The sequence below is a fragment of the Salvelinus fontinalis genome, chromosome 3, assembly GCF_029448725.1.
Source record: "Salvelinus fontinalis isolate EN_2023a chromosome 3, ASM2944872v1, whole genome shotgun sequence".
Taxonomy (NCBI): Eukaryota; Metazoa; Chordata; class Actinopteri; order Salmoniformes; family Salmonidae; genus Salvelinus; species Salvelinus fontinalis.
Window position 1 is genome coordinate 6,619,318 of NC_074667.1, and position 17,477 is coordinate 6,636,794.

Genomic DNA, 17,477 nt, shown 5'->3' on the forward strand with positions numbered 1-17,477 from the left:
CCGTGTCTGTTCACCACGCGGGACTGTTTACGGTTTGTGTAGTCTATGTTTCCTATTCGTGCGTTCTTCTTGTTTTATGTAAGTTCGTCGTTTAGGTCTGTCTACACCGTTTGTTGTTTTTGTTAGTTTAGTCAAGTTCGTGTTTTCGTTAATAAAATATGTCATTTCACTACGCTGCGCCTTGGTTCCCTCAATACTCCTCCTCTTCAGATGAAGAGGAGGAGGACTGCCGTTACAGGGGTACAATATCACATTACACAAGGACCTTAAGGGACAGAATTATAAATGTATGTCTAACTGCTTTTTTGTTAATATAGTTCCATTTCTTTTTGTAAGGTAAGAAATGTGTTTTATAAATTTACATTTGTGAATATAAAATTCGGCCAAAAGAATAATGAAATTAATTACATAAAATTGTTTCAACTTATTTCTATCGTAGGTAAAGAATCCAAGCAGTACATCTCTCAACAATAGTGTAAAATCTTCATAAATGTGTTCAATTACAAATATACCGATGTCTTGCCACAGTTTCCTTACATGAATACAATGCCAAATGCAACACGGTTTCTGGATGGTCATTACAAAAGGTACAATTTTAGTTTTTCTTAAACTTCTTCATACAGTGGTTGGCAGGATAATATTTATTAATAATTTTAAAGGAAACTTCCTTAATTTAGTTAACAATGTGTGTGGCAACATCCAAACTTTTTCCCGACAGATATCAATAAAACCGTTCCAATAAGGCATGACATACAACATCCTGCTGAAACAAGGTTCAAATCGCTCTGTTGTTGAATGGACCAAATGAGAAACAAATCTTTCCTACAGATGAGTCAACAGGATTAATGATAGGTAGGTTCTGAGGGTCAGGTATTAACACGTTCCTGAATAATAAAGCAACACCTGAGCAAGGCAGTTAACCCACTGTTCCCCGGGCGCCGATGACGTGGATGTTGATTAAGGCAGCCCGCCTCATCTCTGATTCAGAGGGGTTGGGTTAAATGCGGAAGACACATTCCAGTGGAATTTATTCAGTTGTATAACTGACTAGGTATCCCCCTTTCCCTAATACATGTGTTCACCATCTTCCGTTGGTATATCCCAGACGACCAAACTAATCGTTAATGAACGACAGGAATCGATGCAATTAACATGCATTAACTTCTTATTTACATTGACGGCCTACACCGGCCAAACACGGACGACGCTGGGCCAATTGTACGCCGCCCTATGGGACTCCCAATCACGGCCGGTTGTGATACAGACCGTTATATTTATTGTCACAACATCTACAAAGCTTTTGTAGTGTGAGATGAGCAATATCCAATGAGAGCTCGCCAAAGAATCCAGTGAGATGACTTTATTTCGCATCACCCATAACGTGTAGACTCTAGAGAAGGAGCGATGACTACTGTTAGTATACGTTTGCCTTTAATCAAAGCCACATTGTCAAATAGCTACATCTCTGAAGTTCACAAGCAATGTTATTCAATTCTAAATGTTGGCTAGATATTTCAACTCTGGCATGCGTGAATGTCTGACTGAAAATATGTGAGGCTGCTTTGAGCCACAGCTCCTTCTAGCTACATTAAATCACATTGTTTTCTCGAGACAGCGTGGTATCGACAATCCTCAACACCAAGTGAAGAATCTTGCAGGTGTGATATCAGAGCCCAAAATCAATATCGACTCATTGGAGATCCACCAAAATATTTGGTTATTTAAGTAGGGCAATTTGTTTAATTCCCTCTTACGCATGCTGAGATACAGTATTCTACATTTTAATATTTATGGAGAAATCTAAAGCTCAGACACAAACAGCAGATATTACATTTTCATAATATATTTTAATTTTGTTTCATCCCAAACTGGGAAATCAACTGATACAGGGTGTCAACATGATGAAACTTTTCAAACTTGATCAGTGCATTATTTATTTTTGGAGCATCTCTGTAAACATAATTTAACACAAATTCTCCTGATTGTCAAATAAAATGGGCATAAGATCCAAACTGTGGCACAAGTATGTTGGTTTCGTTTTAAAACAAAAGAGTGAATTCAAGAGAGACAAAGGCATACAACATTAAAACATAGCTATAACTACATAGCATATGTTTTATGCACGGATTATAACTAGTGTATTCGCTAACCGCGTTCCCAGCAGAAACGACTCGAGATTAGTGTATTTGCAAGCAACACATATTGCATCCCAACCCTGTTATTTTACTTTGTTCTTCTGCTGGATCCTCTTCAGACGTTCATGGAAAGAAGGAGGAACTGAAAAGACAAAAGTCATTTCATAATCAAAAGCAAATCATGTCTTGGTGGGCACATCACACCGGATGGACTTTACAGTGGAAACATATACACATATTATACAAAATGTAATGTTCATATTATACACATTTTTATTATACCTGCAGTATGTTCATGTTGACCTGGCCTGTCTTGCTTTTGTCCAATGCTTGGAACACCCCTGGGGGAGGACAGATACATTTTTTGTCAACAATATAATGTTGGACATACCCAATATAACATTGGGTATGTCCAACAACTCCAAAGCATTAAACATCTCTGAGTGTTTACTTGTTCCATGAAAATACAAGTTATTTGAGCAGCTACATCCCATAAGGTGGTACAATCCCTTGGTACTCACTGAACATATTTTCCAGGCGGACGATGCAGGTGAGGTAGTCATCAAAGTCGATGTCGTAGTTCTCATCAGCGAACCTCAAGCCAAGCAGCTGGAGGAGCTTGGTGTTCAGATGCATGCCTTGGATGGGGGAGACAGAATGTTACTAGTTAGGCTCTGATTCACACCTGAAGTCACACCTTTGCCTTTGTCTTTCTGGCCCCCTGAAATGTCTTCTTGAGAGAGCGTGGGAGTACTCACAGAGAAAGAGACCTTCAAGATCAAAGACAGGATTCAACACTAGCATTCTACCATTGAGATATGATCTTCTATGCAGGCATTTTGTTCTAACCCTTTGTACCCCGCGGTTGTCTCTCACCTGCTGCTTTCAGAGCTATGCGGAGCTCATAGGAGGACATCTTCCCTGACCGGTCTGTGTCATAAGAAATGAAGAGCATCTGCAACCAACACCATAGACATCGTTATCACCTCCAATCCACACACATGTTCAATATTAAATTGCCGTCATAGGCTATTGTATAACAATGTATATGATATTGTAACTGACTGCAACATGTAGTTATGCTGTACTTACAATCCATTTCTTCATCTTTTCCCAGAAGACCTTGAACTCCTGAAACTCAAGCTGCCCTGAATTGTCAACCTGGATTGATCTGTCAAGGCAAGTAACCTACATGACTAAAAGTATGTGGACATGCTCGTCAAACATCTCATTCCAAAATCATGGGCATTAATATTGAGTTGGTCCCCACTTTGCTGCTATAAACAGCCTCCACTCTTCTGGGAAGGCTTTCCACTAGATGTTGGAACATTGCTGCGGGGACTTGCTTACATTCAGCTACAAGAGCATTAGTGAGGACGGGCACTGATGTTGGGCGATAAGGCCTGGCTCACAGTCGGCGTTCCAATTCTTCCCAAAGGTGTTCGATGGGGTTGAGGTCAGGGTTCTGTGCAAGTCAGTCAAGTTCTTCCACACCGATCTCGACAAAACATTTCTGTATGGACCTCGCTTTGTGCACAGGGGCATTGTCATGCTGAAACAGGAAAGGTCCTTCCCCAAACTGTTGCCACAAAGTTGGAAACACAAAATTGTCTAAAATGTAATTGTAGACTGTAGTGTTAAGATTTCCCTTCACTGGAACTAAGAGGCCTAGCCCAAACCATGAAAAACAGCCCCAGACCATTATTCCTCTTCCACCAAACTTTACAGTTGGCACTATGCATTCCGTCAGGTAGCGTTCTCCTGGCATCCACCAAACCCAGATTCATCCATCAGACTTGCCAGATGGTGAAGCATGATTCATCATTCTAAAAAACGCCTTTCCACTGCTCCAGGGTCCAATGGCGGCGAGCTTTACATCACTCGATCAGCCGATGCTTGGCATTGCGCATGGTGATCTTTGGCTTGTGTGCGGCTGCTCGACTATGGAAATTCATTTAATGAAACTCCCGATGAACAGTTATTGTGCTGACGTTGCTTCCAGAGGCAGTTTGGAACTCGGTAGTGAGTGTTGCAACCGAGGACAGACCATTTTTACACGCTTCAGCACTCAGCAATCCCGTCCTGTGAGCTTGTGTGGCCTACCACTTCCTGGCTGAGCCGTTGTTGCTCCTAGACATTTCCACTTCACAATAACAGCCCTTACAGTTGACCAAGGCAGCTTTAGCAGGGCAGAAATTTGATGAACTGACTTGCTGGAAAGCTGGCATCCTATGACAGTGAAAGTCACGGAGCTCTTCAGTAAGGCCATTCTACTTTCAATGTTTGTCTATGGAGATTGCATGACTGTGTGCTTGATTTTATACACCTGTCAGCAACTGTGTGGCTGAAATAGCCAAATCCCCTAAATTGAAGGAGTGTCTACTTATTTTTGTATATATAGTGTATATTGTAAAAGCATGAATCCAATATTGATCACAGTAATGCATTTTCCAAATCCTCATTATAGGCGTTTAGGACAGGTGAAGGATACATCCATCAGGTTGATGATGCTGTGGCAGGTGTTGAGACTCAGACCGTTAAACTTGATCTCTCTCCCTGAAGGAAAAGAGAGGAAAATCATAACAAATCCCTAAAATAATCATGATAATATTATAAAATATGTAATCCATGAAAGTATAACCTCACAGACCGAGAGTGTGCAAGTTTATTTTTTGTTTTAAAGAGTCAAGAGTCAACCTATGTGCGTGTGGATGTGTATTCAAATGACATTCGCTGAATTGCTCTTTATGTGAACGTCGGAGTTGTAATAACACACAATGGATGTGACTTTTAAGAGGGCTGCTTACTCCTGCTAAGTACTCCATTCAACACCTGCTGAAGCTCCTTGGCAGAGATGGCCTGGTCCTAGGGAGAAGACACAATAGACAAAATATTACATTCTGGTTATGACCAATAAGGGGTGCACACGTTTCAAAGATTATTCGCCACAGGACACAACAGGTGTAAAACAGTACAGTGACATTCTTACGTTGAGAGCTCTTTCAGGTCAGTGCCAGTACCTTATTCAATGCAGGGGTACTGGAGTGGTTGAGGTGGGTTTAGACATAAAAAAGTGACTGGTAGTAGTATATACATGTAAACAGGGCTGAAAAGTGACTGGTAGCAGGAATATATAAATACATTGTGGTAATATACAGTACTAATGGTAATATATACATGTACAGAGGAGTAACAGTGACCAGTAGCAGAAATAGCTAGATACTAATGGAAATCAATAAATCACAGCGTAAATGGTAGTAATAAATCGAATCATTAATCATTTTAGCAGCAGCGTAGGTGTGAGGGGGTGTGTGGGTGTAAGTGTGTGGCGTCAATAATGAGTGTGTGAGTAAGGCTGTATGCGAGTGTGTGCGTGTGTGAGTAAGAGTGACAGTGAAGGTGTGTGTGTCAGAGTGGGTAGAGTGTGTGGATCGTCTGTGGGAGTGGGATATTATAAGAGGGAGAGCAGTAGTTGTTAGCCATTTAACAGTCTTATGACCAGGGGGTACGACATTACTGTTTTCCTTCGACATGCTCATAGTATCTGAATCAGGGACATTGCCAGTTTAGCAGAAACAGCTCTCCTCATTTCTTAGAATATTTGTATTTTCTTACCGAACCAGCAATCTTTTCAAACATTCTCCTCAGTCCCTTCTCCTCATCCGTCTCCTCCTCTGGTAGACTGGGCATTGGGGGCTGAGAGATACATCACAATACATCATCAACAGGAAGTAAAGAGCATTGCAGTTTTGTGCTATTCAATAGCAGAGTACTTACATCGGGCAAATCAGCATCTACTGTGTTTCCCATCTCCCTGTTGATGACAACATCCTGTGAATAGCTTTCTATCACATACATTAACTTGTCCAGCAAATCTTACATTGAATGACAATTTAGGCTACATGCAATATTAAAAGTCAAACAAATCTTAGTGTGGATTGGCTACAGCCATCAAGGGCTTTCATTCAACCTATCTGCTTGAAACTAATTCTGATTCACAGACAATATGTAAATATCATACATGGTTCCGGCTGCCTTCTCAGAGAAGATGCGTATGATGAAGTCGGCCTCGTCGTGGGGCTGGAAGGTGGTGGGCACCAGCAGGTAGTTCCCTGGTGGCAAGGTGAAGCGCTCGGAGATCTCCCTCACGTTGATGTAGGTCTTACTGCGAGCCTTGGACCCATTGTACCGGAAGAAGTCTTTCCCCAGGTGGTCCTCATCTGCAGGGGCCTGAGGGAGGAGAGAGAGGGAGGGACACGTTTTTAGAGACCCTTCAAATTCTAATGAGGAACTTTGTGATGAACCACAATAACAGTAACTATAGGTAGCATGTACTAGGAAATTGAAAGCCAATGTATTCCTATTGTTTGTGCATATGGTCTCTTTGCCTGTTGTCTCTCTAACCTCGTAAAGAGCAAAACCGATGGTTTGCAGGTCCAGTCCCTCTTTCCTCAGCGCACGGCGGTTCTTCTGCATCAGAGCGATGACCACGCTGCACTTATCATTATTATCGTCAGCATGCAGCAGGGTCAGCTTGAACTGAGGGTTGGTCCAAAATGTATCTGGGGGAAAACAGGTTAAAATGGTTATATTGGGCTGGAACAAAAGCCTACATACACTATCTGGCATTCCAGAATCAGGGTTGGTCACTTCTGGCACAGTGGATTTATCATAAAGATACAATTGGCATTCCTTTTATCTGGGTCATCAAACTTGTATGAACCAAGCTGACTGTCACATTACAAAGCTCAGATAGAAATGTACTGTGTAGAACATATATGTTCATCTCTCATGTAGAATAGGGAATCAAGTCAAGTCTATTTATTACATTTCTGTCTGCAACCTTGTCCTCTCACCTATGAAGTTCCTGCAGCCGCCTGCGGTGGAGCCACGGATCCAGTTGCCCTCGAACATGTTCACCTCCCACTTCCGCTTGGTGTCGTCCGTCAGAGAGTCCGGCGTCAGGTTGCAGATCTCTATCTTGTCGTAGTTGGCCTTGAAGTCCTCAAACTCCATCCTGAAACAAGCAACCATTTTGATTCAGAAAAGTCTTCACTTTATACACGAGTGGTCCCCAGACCTTGTCCGGTAACTGTTCAGGGCCACTGGAAAAACTATTGCTGTTGAACATGCGGGAAACTTTGATGTAGTGCCAGATGTAAAACTTACAATCGCTGTTGTTACTAACCAGAATTCACCATCATCCATGGAGTTCTGAAGAATGCGTTTCTTCTCAGAACTGTCGATCACATTCCACTCCCTGGACCTGTAAGAGAAAAAACAGATGACAGAATAACCACTCTCCCATAACGCATAGTGTACGCTGGTTTTTATTCCTACTCATCTCAGCAACACCTGATGGAAATTAACTGGACTCACTCATCACTCCAGGCACCGTTCCATTCCACCTGTCCCCAAGGGTTCCTGATCCGGATCAGCTTGACCTTTTTCCCTCTGCAGTTAACCTCCTCAAGGCCTGTGATGGAGTAGGCGTGTCCCTTCACCAGTCCTGAAGCTGTCTGGGCCTCTGACTCAGCAGAGCTGGTGATCTAGAGACAGGAAAAACCATAAACTGTATCAGCCACCAAAGACCAGGACTATGTCTCTCAAACCTGGACCCATATTCACAAAGTGTCTCATAGTAGTAGGAGTGCAGATCTAGGATCAGGGTCATCCTGTCTATATTATCTTATTCATTGTAATCTAAAAGACAAAAACTGATCCTATATCTGACCAGCACTCCTATTCTGAGGGGCCCTTACGTCGATAGAGCAGCCCATCATTGAGCCTCTGTCGTAGGCCTTCTTCATGATGTTGAAGAGGTCGGTTGGAGCACTTTTGGTCTCGTACGTCTCCCCCACGCCACCGGTGAAGTCCTCCATGGCCTCCAGGGTAGAGCCTCCCTTCAGGGACTCATAGCTCCCGTTCAACCTGACAGGACAAGGAATGAATTGGAATGGGTTAACTAGGGATATAATGGGCATCAAATTGCAGGCATCTGAAAATTAACCCAAGCTTTGCGGAGTGTCTGCATGTATTTGGTGAAAAATTGGTTACAATCATCCAATACTCATGTTTTACATGAACTACACACTATCAAGCAAACGTGATAAGAACCGACAATAGTTGTAGAAAACACCTATTTTAGTTTGCATAAATGTTATACCTGTACTTTTAAAAGTTTACAAGTTACACATACTTGGCATAGGCCTTCTCCAGCAGTGCGCTCCAAAACTCGTTGTTGGAGGCAGAGTGGACCAGCACCAGGCGGTTCCTCACAGCAGGCAGTCGGTCATCCACCACCACGTCCAGCCATCTGTTGTGCTGCCAGAACTGGAGAAGAGAGACTATACTTAAGCAATAAGGCCCGAGGCGGTGTGGTATAAGGCCAATATACCACGGCTAAGGGCTGTTCTTACACACGATGCAACACAGAGTGCCTGGATACAGCCCTTAGCCGTGGTATATTGGTCATATAACACAAACCTTGAGGTGCCTTATTGCTATTATAAACTGGTTACCAACGTAGTTAGAACAGTAAAAATAAATATTTTGTCATATCCATGTTATATGGTCTGATATACCACGGCTGTCAGCCAAATCAGAATACAGGGCTCGAACCACCCAGTTTATAATTACGGATGACTTCCTTTAACTAAAGAATTGTGTAATCACTGATGTCAATACAGTAAGTACTATGTGCAGTGGGAATAAAAAGTATGTGAACCCTTTAGAATTACCTGGATTTCTGCAGAAATTGGTTATAACATTTTATCTGATTTTCATCCAAGTCACAACAATAGACAAACAGTCTGCTTAAACTAATAACACACAAACAATTAATTGTTCATGTCTATTGAACACACCGAAACAATTAATTGTTCATGTCTATTGAACACACCGTGTAAACATTCACAGTGCAGGTTGGAAAAAGTATGTGAACCCTTGGATTTAATAACAGGTTGACCCTCCTTTGGCAGCAATAACCTCAACCAAACGTTTTCTGTAGCTGCGGATCAGACCTGCACAACGGTCAGGAGGAATTTTGGACCATTCCTCTTTACAAAACTGTTTCAGTTCCACACTATTCTTGGGGTGTCTAGTGTGAACCGCTCTCGAGGTCATGCCACAGCGTCTCAATCGGGTTGAGGTCAGGATTGACTGGGGCACTCCAGAAGGCGTATTTTCTTCTGTTCAAGCCATTCTGTTGTTGATTTACTTCTGTCTTTTGGGTGGTCCTGTTGCATGACCTAACTTCTGTTGAGCTTTAATTGGCGGACAGATAGCCTTACATTCTCCTGCAAAATGTCTTGATAAAAAATGTCATTTTTCTGTTGATGATAGCAAGCTGTCCAGGCCCTGATGCAGCCCCAAACCATGATGCTCCCTCCACCATAGTTTACAGTTGGGATGAGGTTTTGATGTTGGTGTGCTGTGCCTTTTTTTCTCCGCACATAGTGTTGCGTATTCCTTCCAAACAACACAACTTTAGTTTCATCTGTCCACAGAATATTTTGCCAGAAGCGCTGTGGAACATCCAGGTGCTCTTTTGCGAACTTCAGACGTGCAGCAATGGGTTTTTTTGGACAGCAGTGGCTTCTTCCATGGTGTCCTCCCATGAACACCATTCTTGTTTAGTGTTTTACGCATTGTAGACTCGTCAACACAGATGTTAGCATCTTCCAGAAATTTCTGTAAGTCTTTAGCTGACACTCTAGGATTCTTCTTAACCTCATTGAGCCTTCTGCGCTGTGGTCTTGCTGTCATCTTTGCAGGACGGCCACTCCTAGGGAGAGTAGCAACTGTGATGAAATTTCTCCATTTATAGACAATTTGTCTTACTGTGGACTGACTTTTAGAGATGCTTTTGTAACCCTTTCCAGCTTCATGCAAGGGAACAATTCTTAATCTTAGGTCTTCTGAGATCTCTTTTGTTCGTGGCATGGTTCACATCCGGAAACGCTTCTTGTGAATAGCAAACTCAAATTTTGAGAGTGTTTTTTATTGGGCAGCTCTAATCAAAATCTCCAATCTCGCCTCATTGATTCAACTCCAGGTTAGTTGACGCCTGACTCCAATTAGCTTTTGGAGAAGTCATTACCCTAGGGCAGGGGTGTCAAACTCATTCCACGGAGGGCCTAGTGTCTGCAGGTTTTTGGTTTTTCCTTTCAATAAAGCCCTAGACAACCAGGTGTGGGGAGTTCCTAACTAATTAGTGATGTTAATTCATCAATCAAGTACAAGGGAGGAGCGAAAACCCGCAGACACTCGGCCCCCCGTGGAATGAGTTTGACACCTGTGCCCTAGGGGTTCACATACTTTTTTGAACCTACACTGTAAATGTTTAAATGATGATATTCAATATAAACAAGAAAAATACAATCATATGTGTGTTATTAGTTTAAGCAGACTATGTTTGTCCATTGTTTTGACTTAGATGAAGATCAGATCAAATTGTATAATGCAGAAATTCAGGTAATTCCAAAAGGTTCACATACTTTTTCTTGCCACTGTAACAATTAACATTTAAGACTCAAACATTCTGTGAATAATGTAATATTGTCATATAGATAAAATTGAATATTCTGTCAATAAATGTGATGGGCAGTTGATAGCTTTGTAGTGGGCGAGTCTACCTGAAAGTGGAAGATGCCAGCGTAGCTGCGGTCAAAGCCCTGGTCGTTGGGCACCACTCTGGCCAGGGTCTCCTTATGGAGGGTCAGAGAGGCAATGGCTGCCAGAAGCCAGCAGTCCCCTGGGTGACACAGACAGTGACAGACAGAGAGAGAGAGAGAGATTTAATGAGTCAGGACCTACACACTGAAAGCCATGGAGATAACCCCCCATTTTAGCTTTACCACACGGTCCCGTGTGGCTCAGTTGGTAGAGCATGGCGCTTGCAACGCCAGGGTTGTGGGTTCATTTCCCACGGGGGGACCAGGGTTCAATTCCCATGGGGGGACCAGGATGAATATGTATGAACTTTCCAATTTGTAAGTCGCTCTGGATAAGAGCGTCTGCTAAATGACTTAAATGTAAATGAAATGTAATGTAGCTGTCGTATGTAATGCTATAGAGACTAGTCTTAAATTCAAGGCCCGGGGGCCACATCAGGCCCACAATCTGCTTTCTTGTGGTCCCGAGACAAATATATTATTGTTATTTCTAGTGTTTGGATATGGATGTATGATATATACGATCATATAAGAAGCCCTATGTATACAAACCTAGTGCTCCTTGACATATGTCTGTCCTGTCAGCCCCACCGACTATGAATTCGGGATTCTCGCAAAGTTCCTGTAAAAGAATAGGAGCAGGTGTAAGACGCTTAGTGACAGTGGAGAAACAGGTTTAAAACGGAGATGGGGTTAGGAGTGACTCTGCCGCCTCGGGAAGGTGTGTTCACATTCCTGGCATCTTAATCAGTCAAAGTCCCCAGTCACTGGAACGCAGGAACACAGAGAGGCGGTACAGGTATTCATTCACAAGGGTCACCCGAGAGAAAAATGTGTAAGGATCATAAATAGGATCTTAGTTGGATCTTTCCCATTTCAGTCTCTAATGTTACATGGAGAGTTGGTCTTCTTGGAGATTTGAGTTATGCTAGTTTTAATGGTTGATCACAGATCTTATTAGTTACACATTGCTGTATCAGCCTTGGCAAGGCACTCACTCTCAATGGCAGTGTGTGGTCAGCGGTATGTATTGAAATGCTGTGAATGTGTGAATGTTGTTGTGGATATACAATGAGTGAAAACTGGCTAGCGTAAACTCTTAAGATTAGCTAACCTCTCTGAGCACAACCTGTCAACCACCACTCCCAGCAAAGTCAACAGAGAGAAAACATTCAACGCATGCTTCAAGGCTACATTCCAGAAGACTGTGCCCAACACGTGAGACAGGCATGTACAGTATCTCCAGCTTCATTTGTGTACATGGAACTTTAAAATGTCCTAAGTTTCAAGAGATGAACACTTCAGAAAGGGAATTAGATATTAGCCAGATAAAAGTATCGGCTAATACATTATTTTCTTGCAGTACTGGTTTTAAAGGGATGGTTGGATAAAAGCTCGTCATCAACAGAGAGAACTGGCCAGGTCTTGAGGTTTGATATAATGTGAATAAGGTAAATATAAGGATTATGGTCTTCTATACTTTAACATTGTATAGCGTCTTGCCATCAGATCAAATTAGCACAATCTACCTACGACAGAGACCCCATCCAGGCCATTCCTTCTCAATGATCAACTACAAATATTCTAATTACACTGTAATTACCACTAATTACTGTATTTGTCACATTAGCGCCCTCGTAGTAGAACATTTGTACTATAGCTTACATACCCCAGGCCTCTTCCATTCAAAGTTGATGGGCACGCTCTGGCTGTAGTAGAGGGATGAGTCGCAGGCAGGGAAGTCTGGGTCCTCAAACAGTCTCTTCTTCTGTAGACACTCCTGCCTCAGCTGCTCAAATGTCTTCCCATCCCCTTGGGTGCTGATCGACTTGGCGGGCATCATGAGGGCTCAGACCAAAGGGGAAACTAGGGAGAGATGGTTAAGGACGGTGTGTGTGTGTGTGTGTGGGAGAGATGTCCCTTGTTTGTGAGCAGTGACAGAAACTGGGAGAGAGAGAGAGGGGCGTTGGTGTTTTGCCAGTCCGGTTTCTTTAATGTGTATGTGGTTTGGATGGAGTGACAAGCTTGTCAAGCAGGTGGGTAGATAGGTACACACCCTCCAGACATAAACTGGTTTGTCCACTCCCATGGCAACACACCTGACCTCGCCCACTTTCCCTGCCCAACTGGCTGTTACTGCTCGCTCTCTGATATGAGAGTTCACTATAGAATGTGTTCTAGAATGTCAGGTTTTAGGTAGTGACAGATTTGAAGTCACTGCTAACATGTTATGTATATTTGAAGTGGAACAGCACAAGATCAAGTTTTAGATCTTAAAGATCAGGATCAATTTGTGGAGAAATGGTTGATCCTATGACCTTATTAAAAGGCCATTTAAAAAGAAACGATCGTTTACAAATAAAAGACTGATATGAACAGAAAGTGTATGTCAACTGACAAGAGTGTCCATTTGTTTTATCTTTACCATTATAGATATGAAGCAATATAAACACTCCAAGTCCGAATCTTTCTCTTAACTTTCTCAATTCATTTTCACCCACAAAGAAAAACATGCAACAGGGTGCCATCTCTCTTGAAAAAGAAAAACCAGGTACAGCCAGTCAGAGATTACAAAAATATATTTACACTTCTCAGCATATTACAAATAATGCCACTAACAGAATGGTAAGAAACAAAGTACAGCTGTCATCCTTTCCCTGTGACTACTCTCATATTGATCACAATTCAGCATTTCATAGCATACCAACATTCTCAATTAGCGGTGATGATGTTTAACAACTGTACGAGGACAAATTCTGGGGAGATGCTGATTTTAAACAACTCAAGTAATCGAATAGCCAGAGACCAATTTTTAAGATCAATGTGAATTTTGTGCGTGACCGAATAAAACAGGTGTTGACCATCAAGGCACTAGACCCAAAATGCAATCCTCATCTGTAACCATGCCAAGCTAACATTCTACTTTGATGTAAATTTATTGGAAACATTTCGTGAGTTTGAAAAGTTGAGGTCTCACTAGTAGGACCCATCAGGTAGTTCTCAGTGAAAATGTCATAAATCAAAAGTCCTTTCCTATGAATCTACCCTCTTCCATGACACTTCTCATTTTGGCATTGTGGATATAAGCATCAAAATAAAACCAAGTAATTTTTTGCAGTATGTTCAGATTAACAGCTCTAATTCTACTCAGAGATCTTGTCAAAAACAACCTTGAGTGGACAATTTTAGCAAGTGACCTTTTGACCTGAAATTAAGCCTCTCTGATTGGCTTAGGGAAAAAAATATGTATGTATGTATGGTGACCATGTTGGAGATGGACACAAGTCTTTTAAACAAAACTAAACAGACAGGCCAAACAAAACAAAATGGCTACTGTCCATGTTTCTCCTGCGCTGTTCCCGTCACCAGAAGCAAGTTACAGGCCATGAACTGGACGTTGAGCACGTTGCTGGTGTTGCCTGTGTAGAGCCCCACCAGCTCGCTGGACGAGCCATCCGCGTGGGTCGTCCCGTGGGAGTTTCGGATGTCCCACACCCTGACTGAGTTGTCCATGGAAGAGGAGGCCACCAGGCTGCTGTCGGGGCTGAACGACAGGCTGGTGACACTGTCCGTGTGGCCCCTCAGGTCCTTGACCAGAGCCCCTGAGGCCAAGTCCCACAGCTTCACCCGTTGGTCCTCGCCCGCCGACGCCAGGTACTTCCCATTGGGCGCAAAGGCTACGGACAACACGGGGCCGCGGTGGCCTGTGAACAGGCGCACTGACGCCCCCTGCTGGGTACTCCAGAGGCGGACGGTTTTATCCGTTGAGCCTGTGGCCAGGTAGTTTGAGTTGGGGTGGAACTTGACGCAGTCCACGTCCGCTAGGTGGCCGGCGTAGAGCCTCAGGGGGTAGGTCCTGGAGAAGGTCCAGAGGCGGGCGGTGCGGTCGTGGGAGCCGCTGGCAAAGTAGAGGCTGCAGGGGCTGACGTCCACGTCCCAGACGGGGTAGGCGTGGCCCTGGTAGAGGGCCGTGTTGGTGAAGCTGCCCAGGTCCCAGTAGCGAATGGACGTGTCCTCCGAGCAGGATAGCAGGCCCGAGCTATCTGTAAGGAAGGCTGTGCGGAACACCGGACCGCTGTGGCCACGCAGGGTCTTGATCTCGCTGCCCGAGCCGTCCTCTTCATCTGCCTGATTACAGGGGGGAAAGAGCGCATTGACATTTTCAGAGGAAACACCATTGTACTGCCTAGATATGTAAAAGTTTCCCATACTTGGCGGCTGAGATACTAACAACCGCCATGCCATTTATCTAACAACTGACTATTTCTGTAAAAATCGTAACCAAAGAAAATCCTCTCACCTCCTCTTCCAGCACGTCGCATGCTAGTCGGATGTGTGACACGTCGGTCCGGTGTGGCCTGGCCTTCAGTTTCCTGGCCCTAAGACTCCATAGCTTGACGGCCGAGCTGTCGAACCCGGCGGCCAGCAGCTTGCTGTCGGCCGACACCTCTGCCGTGTTCAGTAGCTGCTCCGTGTGCTGGAAGGCGTAGAAGCACACGGTTGTGAGTGACGGCGGCCCCTCACGTACCTTCTTAATGCAGTCCTGCAGTGCCTCCAGGGCCGCCTCGCTCTGCGGGATCCCTGTGGGGACCTCCACCCCCGCCGCCTCTCCTCGGTCAGGGCCATCCGCGCCCGACCACGAGGAGGTAGAGTTGGGGGCCGTGGTGGCGGCCCCGGTAGCTCCCGCACCCGTCGTCCCGTACAGCTGGTAGTCAGTGCGTGGTGAGGAGGTGACCTCTACCTGGACGTGGGTGCTGAGGGCCCTGCAGAGAGTACTGTTGTCTTCGCTCTGCAGGTAGCGTAACAAGTAACTGTAGGCCGGCTCTGTCAGGTTCACCACATACTTGTGGTCGAGGAAGGCCAGGAGCTTGGGGTTGGCGGTGACATCCTGCTGGGTGAGGACATGGCGAAGCTGCTCCACGGTGGAGCGCTGCTCGGCGTCCCCCAGGAAGAGGCTGTGGAAGCGGCTGTAGAAGCCATCCACCGCCCCCTTCAGGCTGCAGCGCACCATGTCCAAGTGGAGGTAAACGAAGAGCGGGTACAGGATGCAGCTCACCTCCTGGCCCCATGGCAACACCGCTTCTGGACCAGAGAAAATAAACAAAGAGTAAGGCCACGATCCTTTGCCAACAATAACTAGCATAGCAGTTACAATACATTGCTTCATACTAAGTGGTAAGCTAGTATGGACACTGGAACATAGCCCAATGTTGCATAGCAGCGTACATATCATCAGTCTCTATTCTCTATGCAATTGTTAAGTACCTGAGAGAAAATTGCGAAGTCTGGAAAATTGGGTCTCGTACTGTTGAGGGTCAGCTTGGCAAGGGGCAGCAGAGACAATGTTTGCACACCCCGACTCTGTCTGCACTGCTCAAAGAAAGAGACAATAAGATTAGGTATATGTCCATGAGTAATCACCTGGTACTACTCATCCTAAACTAAAAGATAATGCTTGAGCTTCTCAATAAGTGAGATTTGCTGAATCATGTCTGCAAAAATAGTTGGAATCATTCCCCCATTACATCTGTGATACTAGTTTCACTTGATTTGGTCATAGATCTTTGCAGAAGATACCGGCCAGGTGCCACTTCAAAGCCTCACCTGTGAGGTTGGCAGCCATCTCCTCTGCGGACTGGGACAGTTTAGCCCCCTTCAGGGAACTTTCAGTGTCCACATACTGCCTCCGCTTCAGGTACTGAGCTACAGTGTACTGGATCTGCTCCGTGCGTACCCGCTTCATAACCTGGGGAGATATTAAACAATATAACACCATGGGCAAAAGCAAATGCTTTACCTGCATTAAGACGTTGTTTAGCTGCTGTAACTTACTGCATTGCATTTCCATGAATTAGTTAACTCCTTACAAACACTGCTAGAAATTAGATAGCTATATTAATAACGCTGGAATTACATAGACCCATGAGTAACTCACTTCAGTGCTGTTGAAGAGAAAAATGTGCTATATGGCTAGCTAACACTTCCCAACACAACAACCATTCAATGGAACTGCTAGCCAGTGTTAGCAAGGGTCACCATGCAAACTTGGGAGAACCATGAATGACATGTCCGTACAAGTGAGCAACAAATGCAGTGGTAAAATGATGCATCAAACAGCTTAAGCAACGAGTATTGCAGTCCTGTCATTAGCAAGCTAGCCAGCAGCTAACGTTAGTTAAGCTAGCTAGTCGATAGAAGGGCCACACGGCCCTTTCGGGAACTTTAAGCGGGTTTAGCTAAAAACATCTTAACAACAACTTGGCCACTCACTGCATATCGTGCTGATATTCTTCGTTGTCAGTTACAGCTATTAAGGAGATTATATTTATGCACCGTGATTATTTTTTATCACAAATATCTCGTTGCCTAACGTAGCAACCCCATCATGTATGTCAACCCCTTCCATCAAATAGCAGCTCGCTCTCATCTTGCAGTCATCGATCGATTGACTCATCTTGCCTGAATGTGATGGCAAGAAATCTATTTTGTGTTCTGTTTACTGACACCCAAAACACTACAACTAGCTACTTGCAAAAGCCAATCAATCGACAATCAGTAATAGTGTAATGCTGATTTTAATTGAAGGGACTATTCATAAATGACAATGTTATTCATAAAAATTTGTGTCCAAACAAATGTATTCAATGGCACGATCTAGTGGGCCAAC

At 44.0% G+C, this 17,477-nt stretch overlaps 2 protein-coding genes across 2 annotated transcripts; both read right to left on the reverse strand.

The window, feature by feature from the left end:
- Window positions 1–1,827: 1,827 nt before the first annotated feature.
- Window positions 1,828–12,820, reverse strand: LOC129837144 (calpain-9-like). Its single transcript, XM_055903064.1, has 19 exons — window positions 12,480–12,820; window positions 11,363–11,432; window positions 10,772–10,890; window positions 8,335–8,468; window positions 7,898–8,066; window positions 7,515–7,684; window positions 7,324–7,401; window positions 6,992–7,152; window positions 6,540–6,697; window positions 6,157–6,365; window positions 5,913–5,949; window positions 5,751–5,831; window positions 4,943–5,000; window positions 4,627–4,691; window positions 3,228–3,296; window positions 3,012–3,090; window positions 2,657–2,773; window positions 2,418–2,476; window positions 1,828–2,277 (listed from the first exon to the last, which is right to left on the reverse strand). Exons 1-19 carry the CDS (start codon window positions 12,651–12,653, stop codon window positions 2,251–2,253), a joined length of 2,034 nt encoding a protein of 677 aa, XP_055759039.1. The 5' UTR covers window positions 12,654–12,820; the 3' UTR covers window positions 1,828–2,250.
- A 551-nt stretch (window positions 12,821–13,371) lies between these two features.
- LOC129837172 (TAF5-like RNA polymerase II p300/CBP-associated factor-associated factor 65 kDa subunit 5L) lies at window positions 13,372–17,464 on the reverse strand. The gene is made up of 5 exons (XM_055903095.1): window positions 17,081–17,464; window positions 16,415–16,556; window positions 16,076–16,180; window positions 15,111–15,892; window positions 13,372–14,938 (listed from the first exon to the last, which is right to left on the reverse strand). Exons 2-5 carry the CDS (start codon window positions 16,551–16,553, stop codon window positions 14,141–14,143), a joined length of 1,824 nt encoding a protein of 607 aa, XP_055759070.1. The 5' UTR covers window positions 16,554–16,556; window positions 17,081–17,464; the 3' UTR covers window positions 13,372–14,140.
- Window positions 17,465–17,477: the final 13 nt, after the last annotated feature.

What these genes read in the sequence shown, in the direction of transcription:
- LOC129837144 (XM_055903064.1), bottom strand. Translation starts at nt 12,653, where the DNA reads ATGATGCCCGCCAAGTCGATCAGCACCCAAGGGGATGGGAAGACATTT. An exon ending in CATATGTCAAGGAGCACTAG is followed by an intron (nt 10,891 to 11,362) that starts GTTTGTATACAT and finishes TGTGTCACCCAG; the next exon opens with GGGACTGCTGGCTTCTGGCA. An exon ending in GAATGGAGTACTTAGCAGGA is followed by an intron (nt 4,692 to 4,942) that starts GTAAGCAGCCCT and finishes CTTTTCCTTCAG; the next exon opens with GGAGAGAGATCAAGTTTAAC.
- LOC129837172 (XM_055903095.1), bottom strand. Translation starts at nt 16,553, where the DNA reads ATGAAGCGGGTACGCACGGAGCAGATCCAGTACACTGTAGCTCAGTAC. An exon ending in GATGGCTGCCAACCTCACAG is followed by an intron (nt 16,181 to 16,414) that starts GTGAGGCTTTGA and finishes TTCTTTGAGCAG; the next exon opens with TGCAGACAGAGTCGGGGTGT. An exon ending in GCGACGTGCTGGAAGAGGAG is followed by an intron (nt 14,939 to 15,110) that starts GTGAGAGGATTT and finishes CCCTGTAATCAG; the next exon opens with GCAGATGAAGAGGACGGCTC.